General features: G+C 38.4%; 1 protein-coding gene across 14 annotated transcripts; it reads left to right on the forward strand.

The window, feature by feature from the left end:
• The first annotated feature begins 326 nt into the window (after positions 1-326).
• On the forward strand, positions 327-8,007 carry LOC116261034 (pentatricopeptide repeat-containing protein At3g47530-like). 14 transcript variants are annotated; one of them, XM_031639613.2, is made up of 5 exons: positions 327-620; positions 3,772-6,545; positions 6,628-6,666; positions 6,748-6,868; positions 7,396-7,697. In XM_031639613.2, exon 2 carries the CDS (start codon positions 3,828-3,830, stop codon positions 5,475-5,477), a length of 1,650 nt encoding a protein of 549 aa, XP_031495473.1. In that variant the 5' UTR covers positions 327-620; positions 3,772-3,827; the 3' UTR covers positions 5,478-6,545; positions 6,628-6,666; positions 6,748-6,868; positions 7,396-7,697. The 14 variants fall into 14 exon arrangements, with proteins under 14 accessions (XP_031495473.1, XP_049935644.1, XP_049935645.1 ...); XM_050079687.1 differs by having other exon boundaries at positions 6,760-6,868; XM_050079688.1 differs by having other exon boundaries at positions 3,772-5,699; positions 6,760-6,868; positions 7,396-7,694.
• The last annotated feature ends 1,395 nt before the right edge of the window (positions 8,008-9,402 follow it).

Here is a 9,402-nt window from a genome sequence, read left to right on the forward strand (position 1 = left end):
GAGATATAAAAGGCAAATTTACATGCTTATTATGAGAAAAAATAAAATTAATGAAGTGAAAATATAAGTAAGACTCATCAATCATGATATTGTCAAAACATGTGCAAGGATTTTGCTTCTCATGGTGTGATGACATTTTGTTTTGCTAAACTAGCAATTTTCGTGTACGATGTTACCTTGCAGATATATAATGTCAAAATATTATACAAAAAAATACAAATGTGCTTATTATACCTTTTCTTCATGAAAGTTAAAAAATTCTACAAAAGTAGCTCTTCGGCTTTGGATGATGACTTTACGTTACAATCTTTACGTTGTTGGTCTTCATACCCCTCATCAATATCAACAGACTTTCTTTGATGTGTATACTTCCACTCTGTTCATTGTTTGCAAGGTCACACATCCACCATTCTGAATCCACCGCTTGGCGCTTGCCTCATCTTGGGTATTGGACGGTTGGCAGGTTATTCGGGACGCCTGGGATCACGGGCTCCATAGCAACTGTGTCTGAAAAACCAAATTTTGAAAAATATTACCCCCGTATTCTGCGTGCTCCCTCTCTCGCTTCCACAGTCAGGTAGCTGCCCCATCACTGGCTTCCAGCACCGGTGCAGCGGAAGGTGCGCTGTTCCTCTCTCTCTCTCTCTTGGGTCCTTGGGTACGTTTTCTTTCACAGCTTCTTAAAGATTAGGGCTTCGTAAGACCACCTTTTCTTTTTATGGTGGTGTTGTAATGGTGCAACACTTATTTTTCGCGCAGAGTTGGAGAGTTTTAGGTTTGTTGATGGTTTCTGGATAACTTGGCTATGTTTGAGGAATTTCACCGTATTCGTTTTCTACGTTTCCTTTGCCTCTTTTCACCTAGATCTCTTGCTCGGAGTTGGAATCACCAAAACAGAAAGCTAGAAGTTTCGAAATTTAATGCTATCTTCTCACCTTTTTGTTTGGTATGTGTAGAAGTTGTCCAAGAAGCAATAGATATGTCTGGCTATTGTTTTGATGCCTAATGGAAAATTTAATTGGGGCATTGGTATTTTTAGGAATTCTAGATACCAATATGCGCCGAATTAGTTAGTTTTACAATAAAAAAAAATGAAATACGGCATTCCTCTCGAATTGCTTTTGGGTGCTAGTTTCTCTCACCTGCTGTCACGTCTCGCAATTCTCCTTCTTCCTTAGAAACCGTGTTCCTGCAGATTGGGTTTATGGCACGTTTCGGTTCTTCGTCAGGACGAGCCAGTAATGCTTTAGAATTGTCTCATTTGTCTTCTGCTTCCTTGTTTTGGAAATCAGAGAAAATGACATTTGTATTTTCCAAAAGTGAAGTCTTCTCGACGGTTTCTTCTCTTCCTTACGTTTTACCGTCTTGGTTGCCTTTCTCGTGAGACATGGTGAAAGGATGTTCTGTTATAGTCTACCTAAGCATGCCGGGAAGTTCGATAAGCTGTAGATTTGTGAACTATTATCGAGGATGTGCTTGCAAGTGCAGCGAGATGGTTAAAGCATTTGACTTTGAGACTGCACTTTTACGAAATCATCTTTTTTTTTTTATTTAATGTGACTCGCCTTTGTGCTGGGCCTTTTGACACATCTAAATTTTGCGTGAAGTTGATTACGTTTTATTCTTTTTTGTTTGGCTTTCCGATTGCTTTAATTTGGGCGATGGTGAAAAGGTGATTTTCTGAAGAAAATCATAAGTTTTGGTATCTCTGCTTTTAGAGCTTGGAATTAAGAAAAAACAAAATCTAGGTCGTATCATCTATCCAGCTTTCAACAGTTGGTGGATATTGCATGTTTACTTGAGAAGAATGAGAATTTCAAAGTTGTCCGCTCTCAGTGGCAACCGTGAGAAGGTTTTTTGATGCCGTAACAGCTTGTAGTTGTTGATAATCTAATGTGTACCCATCATTGTAATAGATATATGTGCAAACAAGAGAGTATACAATTAAAGAAATTTTATGAATCTCTATACAGCTTCAGCACATAAAAATTGATGCTTCACCCTTATGGACATTGTGTTTTATTGTTGGTCCATGCAAGAGCCACACTGCAGTATGTTTGCATTAAGACCATTCTTATTTAAACTTATGTATACTTGAGATGCGTTAGTTGAGGCTCAGGCTACAAATTCATCACAATGTAATTGCTTTCTTGTTTATTCTAGGTTCTTCTTTATCATTTGGTTTTCCTGATAATTTTGAAAAATATAGCACTCCCATGTTTTATTGTGTGGTCTCCTTGATAATGATAACTGTCACTCTAACTTCTATTGGATTATCAAATCAAACTTGCATATCTCTCTTCAAAATTCGAATATACAGATGTGGCCTTTATAGTTTTATGGAATGCAAATAAGATAAGGACTTTACCAAATGCTAAAAAGCTTGATGATTTATTGTTTCTTTTGAAATTTGGTAAGCTATGAATCTTAGTTTGAACTTTCAACTTATGCATCCGAAAAGAAAACAAAAACGCATCTTAACAGTGCTCCTGTAGATTTTGAACCATGGAGATGTCTCTTTAGAATTTATGGAAAAGGAAACAAACTTTGGTTTTCCAAGTGCAATGGCACAATTTTGTTGCAATTACATCAGTTTCAATCATCATTTATGTCAAAGAATGGTGTAGAGGGATACCTTCCAATCATAGTAGCAAAAAACACGCTTAAAATGCGAAAAATAAGTCAGTCGGAAAAAACAGCAAAAAAAATACCAAATTGAAAAAAACACATTTTTTCATGTTTCACATTTTTTGCCTTTTTTTTTTCATTTTTGGCTTTTTTTTTCATGTTTTTCGATGCCAGACTGATTGTTTTTATATATATTTTTAATTTTTTTGATGTTGTCTTATTTGTTTCTCATTTATTTGTTTTTCCCTAATTTTTATGATTTTTCTAATTTTTAATTACCATATCTTTCCCATTTTTCCAAGCTCGCCGTATCGTATCTGAGGAAAATCTTGCTGTTTACAATGTGAAACGATATTTGTTGACTATGCTTCTACTGCTCTTAATTTGCATTAGCTCAAATTCGTATTTGGTTATACTGAACTTCCCAAAAGTAGGAAGCGACCTTCCTACTAAATAGGAAGCATGCTTCCTATTCATGCAGATCTTGCTTCACAGGATCTGGACATGAGAGTCCAATTTTGTTAAAAAACACAATTTTTGCTTGTTACGTGCTTCCCGATTGATTCCTATCTGCTTCCAATTTTGGTTTGGTTCACATTTGTTTGCATCATAATTTGCTTCATTTCAATTTGCAGTCCACTTCTAGTTTATTCCCTATCTTTTGCTCCTTAAATTTTTGAAGGGTCTTGCTTCTTGCTTTTGCTTCCCATGTCGCTGCTTGCTCCCTATTCTCGAGTTGGTAACTGTGGGATTTATCGTAGTCCCTTAACATAAGGTCAGTATTCACACAAATATTATTCATGTATATTTTTTCATAAATGCAAATGAAAGAACAAATTTCCTATTTGTTTGAAACAATGCATGCACCTATTTCCTGTTTTAGTTCAATGTAAGTGTTAATAAGTTTCAGGGAGTAGATGGGGTTCCCTTTAGGATAGGTGATTGGAAGACCTGATTCGAACACCAATGAACAACTTTTGTGGAGCAATTATAGATAGATTGTAGGGGCCACAAGCTTGTATATGTACTGATCCTGATGATTAGTTGAAACATGTATGTTGCTTCATTTGTTTTACATTGAGAGTGTACAGTACTGGGTGACATGATCTAAAGACTGATAACTAAACCTGCTCCCTCTTTCAGTCTTCCCCAAAAGTTTGGCTCACTGCTAGAAAGAGAAGAAGAAGAAAAATAGCATCATGGACCATCTAGCATTCTTATATCCAACCTTTTCAATTGGACTACTGAAGCAGAGTCACCACCCCATCCTTCTATCCACCATTACTTTTGCAACTTTGTCCTTTTCACAGAAAAAGGAGTGTCATGTACAACACTCCTATGGCAGAAAATATAATCATGTTAATCTCCAGGAGAACTGCCTCTCTATCCTAAAGAATTGCCGCCTTCTCCCCCAAGTCCTCCAAGTCCATGCCCATGCGCTCCGAACTAGTCTTTTCCAGCTGCCCATAATTCAGATCAGCCTGCTTTCTATCGCTACCAGAAAAATGAAGGATATTGACATGAACTATTTAAGCTTGGTCTTCAAGCAAATTGATAAACCCACCAATTCCATGTATAATTTGATGATCAGAGGGTATGCCAACGGCAATGTTCCTGGAAAGGCCATCTTCTTCTATAGGCAGATGAGAAGGCGTGAAGTCCATCCTGATGCATTTGCATCATCTTTTGTTCTCAAGTCATGTAGCAGGATCTCAGCCTTGTTTGAAGGGCAGCAGATCCATGCTGGCATTGTGAAGGATGGCTATGAGCCAGATGGCCTTCTGATGACCACATTGATGGATTTGTATGGGAGGTGCAGGCTTGGGGATGATGCACATCAGTTGTTCGATGAAATGCCTAACAGAGATGTTGTTTCGTGGAATGTCCTAATCTCTTGTTTCTTGCAGAACAAATGCACTCGTGATGCACTAGGTCTGTTTTTAAGGATGATGAGTTTTGATGATGTGTCACAGAGACCAGATCATGTGACTTGCTTACTCACTCTATCTGCTTGTGCTAATTTAGGAGCGCTGGATGTTGGTGAGAGTGTGCGGAGATATGCTGAGGATTGTGGGTTTGATGATGCATTGAACATCAAGAATTCTTTGATAGACATGTATGCGAAATGTGGATGCCTGGACAAGGCTCTGGAGTTATTTGATAAAACAATTGGGAGAAACGTTGTCACTTGGACCACTATGATTTCAGCTCTTGCAATGCATGGACAAGGGAGGCTTGCAATTGAAGCATTTCAAGCAATGGGAAGATCAGGGATTCAGCCAGATGTTCAGACGTTCACTGCTGTGTTATCTGCCTGTAGTCATGCTGGATTGGTGGATGCAGGTCGCAAGTATTTTGATATGATGGTAGACTTTGGTATTAAGCCAACCATTCATCATTATGGATGCATGGTTGATCTTCTTGGTCGAGCAGGCTTGTTGGAAGATGCCTATGGCATGATTATGTCAATGGATGCTGAACCTGATCAAATGATTTGGAGAACCTTGCTTGGTGCTTGCAGGATCCATGGAAATGTGAGTCTAGGTCAGCAGGTTATCACCCACTTGATCAATATGAAGGCCTATCAAGCAGGGGACTATGTCCTATTATCAAATATACATGCTGCACGTGGTAATTGGGATGGTGTAGCCCAGTTGAGGAGAGTAATGAAGGATGAAGCAATCATGACGACACCAGGATGCAGCACAATTCAGTTGAATGGAAAATTTCATGACTTTGTTGTTGATGATGACTCACATATTCAGACAAAGGAGATCTTTGCTGTGTTGGATGAATTACAGATGCATTTGAAAAGTGCTGGTTATGTTGCTAGTTCAGCAGCCAAATAGATATGCTGAAGCCAGAATTGAAGGCAAACTTTAAAATGGGTACATTATTTGTGCATATGCAGAGAACAGTTGCTTCAATCTGACAAATGTGGGGGAAGTTGTTGATTGTTGGAAGGCAACACAGAAAGAGCTTTTCTTTTCAAGGGAATTATACACTCCAGTTCTGGAGTAGCAGTCACCTTTCCTATGCTTTCCCATTCCAAAGTGTCTTATTTGCAGTGGGTGAGTATAACCATTCCTCCATTTTGTGTGGTTCCTTCTCTAGTGACATAAATGTTCTAGCATTTTGTGGATGTACACATTTTCTTTCTGCATTCACCTTCATCATGAAGTGGTTTTCAAGCTTGCATATGATAGTCACTTGAGGTAGAAATTCCATAGTTCTCTACATGAATTTATTGTTCTTAAGAGGGGGACGATATTATACCATGTCACGTTGAATGGTGCAAAGTGCAGGTGTGGGTGTCGATGCAGGTGCTGGTGTGTTAATTCTCAAAAAATTAGAGTACTATTTTGGCACGCATGCATGCACTCCCCACCCCCCACACATATATATAAAAAATGTAAGCACCAGCCACCACTATCTATTTTGTGGTTATCCAACTGTTTGGTGCCGGCTCAAATGATAAGATGATCCTTTTCTGAACTAAAGCGCCTCCTTCACTTGAAGAGAGCTTTTCCTCCTTATAATTTTCCTTCTCTTCTCTAACCCAGAAACCCTCATATCCCTCTGTCTCTGTTGCCTACTCTCTCCCTGTGCATACCATCTCTGTCTGCAGAGAGTGGCACACCCTACCAATCGCCAGAGCTGCCCATCATCACTTCTAGGTCTCCTATTCCCTTTCCCCACTGCCAGAGCTGCTGATGTGCCCTGCCAGTAAGAGCATCTCTCTTCCCCCCCATCCTTCAAGCTCATCAGTGTAGCACAAAGATGGTTCAGGATTTCTTGGAGATCTGAATCTCATTTTGCAGTTCTGAGGCTTCTGCTTATGGGCTAGCCATCTTATGTCCACAGTGTGCATTTGCATGGAGCACCCTGTGATGCAAATGGCATGGGCACTTAAACAGGTGTTTTCTTTTTGCTTTCAAACTGTTAGAGTGTGTGTGTGTGTGTTCTTTTTCATGATGTATTTTTTTATTTCTTTCCTAGATGAGGAAACAGGCACATTGATGATGGGCACTTGCACAGGTGTCTTCCTTTTGCTCTTAAACTGTGAATATTTTTTTCTTTTTCTTTTTTCCCTGAAGTGATCTTTTATTTCTTTTCTAGATAAGGAAACAGGCACATTGATAAACTGATAGAAGTGGAAGCAAACAAATAGTGAGATTACTTGAAGCAGCCAAGATTTTGCAGTCATTGCAATTTCTATACTGCTGGAAAGAAGTCCAAGGTAAACACAATAATTGTATTTCTTCAGTGAAGCTCTTAAAATGGTCAATTTAGGCCAACAATGAATACTGCATCATTCTACGTCAATCCATCAGAACTGGGATGTTCTTATAATACTTTGAAAACTATATCTACTGGATATTGAATGCCTCATACAGGTTCATACTTTGAACAACAGCCTCATAGATCTCAAAGCCAGATCAAATTAGTTGATATTTTCACATTGTGTCAAGCCCAATTGTATCTCCAGTCTGCGCATGCTCAGCTTCTCCTGTTGAATTGTTCTGAAGACATTAGAAAACCTACTTAGATTGGGAGTCCTTGTCAAATTTAGCGTTTCTGATGATCTGTAGAGGTTTTTAAAGGTAGTCACCTTTGTTTTCACAAGTTCCTAATGCAAGTAGGAGCTTCTTATTTTTCTGCCTCAATAAGGATGGTATTCTGTTACTTTCTCTCTTTCCATTGCCGTTATTTGTTGATGTTTGGCTTCTGAAGCATGGGTTCAAGGCATCTTTACATTCCATGCAGAACCACTGAAAGCTGTTCAAAATTTACGAAGTAAAGAATTAATACTATGCTGTTTGTTGCTGCTAAGAATAAAGAGATGGAGATTGCAATTTTGATTAGTTACTTGGTGTATTATTCAAACAGATACCAAGCTCCTGAATTATTTCCTCCTTTCTGGATTCCAGTTGTAGGGATCCTTTTTCTAAGTATAAAGATGCTGTCACTTTTAAGTGATATAATGCTGTAATTTTTTTGTTAAAACTTTGCATTGCATTGTGCAATCTCATGGTTCTCTCATAACTTGGTACTTTACTTGATTCTTGATAACTAATGGCAGGAAGGTGTGCTGTTCTACCCCTTCCGTCCTGGTTCCAAAGCAGAGAAGGAATTGTGGTTTGGTTAATGGAAATAGCATGGTGCACATTTTCCTGAGATGTAGTTTCTAAGTTCATTTTAAAATATATTGGGAACCAAAGAAGATGCAAATGGTTGCAACCAGTCTTACATGTAACTTAACAACAGGGCCATTTCATAACTACTAATGTTTACAATACAGTACACCTCCATAACTAGATACGGACGTGTATCATGCCTGTATTATGCCATAACTTATGATACAGCCCCGTTCCTTGTGATACACCTTGTATCTTATGATACAGGGCTGGTGGGTAAAAAGGCCATCATAAACCCCATTTCCTTCTGGATTTTAGAAAACCCTCTTCACGGGAGACACTCTTAAGAGTTGAGTGTGGGGGAGACCTTGCCACTTTGGGAAAAAAAAAACATCGATTTGAAGCTAGATTTGTCCATGGAAGATGGATTGCGGTTGAAGTAGGATTTTTTGTTTTGCTCCAATTTCTTGCGGGTCAAAACACCAACAGTTTGTTATTTATGTTGAACAAGTTCATCTTGTGATGCATGACTTTAAAACGTATTTCCTGATGTGTCATGAGTTATGATTTTGTGATTATGTTATGTTAAATTGATGAATGTTCATTTCTATAAGCCTATATTTATATGTGCATGTCTTTTGTAGAGAACATATTTTTCTTATTTTTTCTATTTTTTAATTAAAAAAATACATTTATGATACAATGTACCTATTGGCTCGATAGGTACAGCTTATGATATGCACTTTCCAACATTGGTTCCGTAATAGCACAAGAACCTGCAATTAACTGAATGACCAGACCATTTGCCCATTTGTGTTCAGGGTGCACGGTCTTACGTTCACTAGCATAAAAGTTACGGTTGTATTTACTGCTTGATCAGTGACTATACAATTATTGTCAGCTTAATTAATTGCTTGTGTTCTTGTATTCTAGCTCTTTGAATTTGTTACCATCAATTGCCTGGTTTTTGCTATGTTCTTATGAGTTTATGAGCTCGACTTTATTACGTGCATGTTTATTGGCAGCCATGAAAGTACAGCCATGTTCTTGTCAAATCATGCTCCTTGATTTCACGATCTGTACATCAGTTCTCATTTAGCTGCTGGCTATTTGCATCTGTGGGCCCAACTGGATGGCCACCTCAGTGCAAATAACCAGCACTAAAATCTTCCATTTTTCGGAATTTTGCAAATGATAACAGCTTGAATATCGTCCCATCTTGGCGATACGTATTGATTCCAGTTATGAAGGCGTTTGTTTGTTTGGGCTTGGTAGTGTGTCACACTATTGATATGGTGCTAGAATGTCTTGGAATTTCTGCGCACCCTTAGGTGGCATTTGAATAGGCTAGAAAGTTCCACTCCTCAAATGTAATGTTAAAATGCCAGATTTTTGAGGCTGATGTGGGAGTAAAACCTGACATAACAGCTTGTTTAGATTGAGGGAAGCGGAAAGAAATGAATGAAAAGGACGGGCATTGAGGTATCTAGATGGAGGGAATAGGGGAGAGACAGTAAATGACTCCTACGTTTATTCGAAAGGATTATAAAAAGTCGGGTGTCTAGGTAGGAAGAAATGAAAAATGAGAGGAATAACAAGGAAATGATTCCTACGTTTATTTTCAATCCCTCCAAAA

Source organism: Nymphaea colorata, chromosome 9 (genome assembly GCF_008831285.2).
Source record: "Nymphaea colorata isolate Beijing-Zhang1983 chromosome 9, ASM883128v2, whole genome shotgun sequence".
NCBI lineage: Eukaryota > Viridiplantae > Streptophyta > Magnoliopsida > Nymphaeales > Nymphaeaceae > Nymphaea > Nymphaea colorata.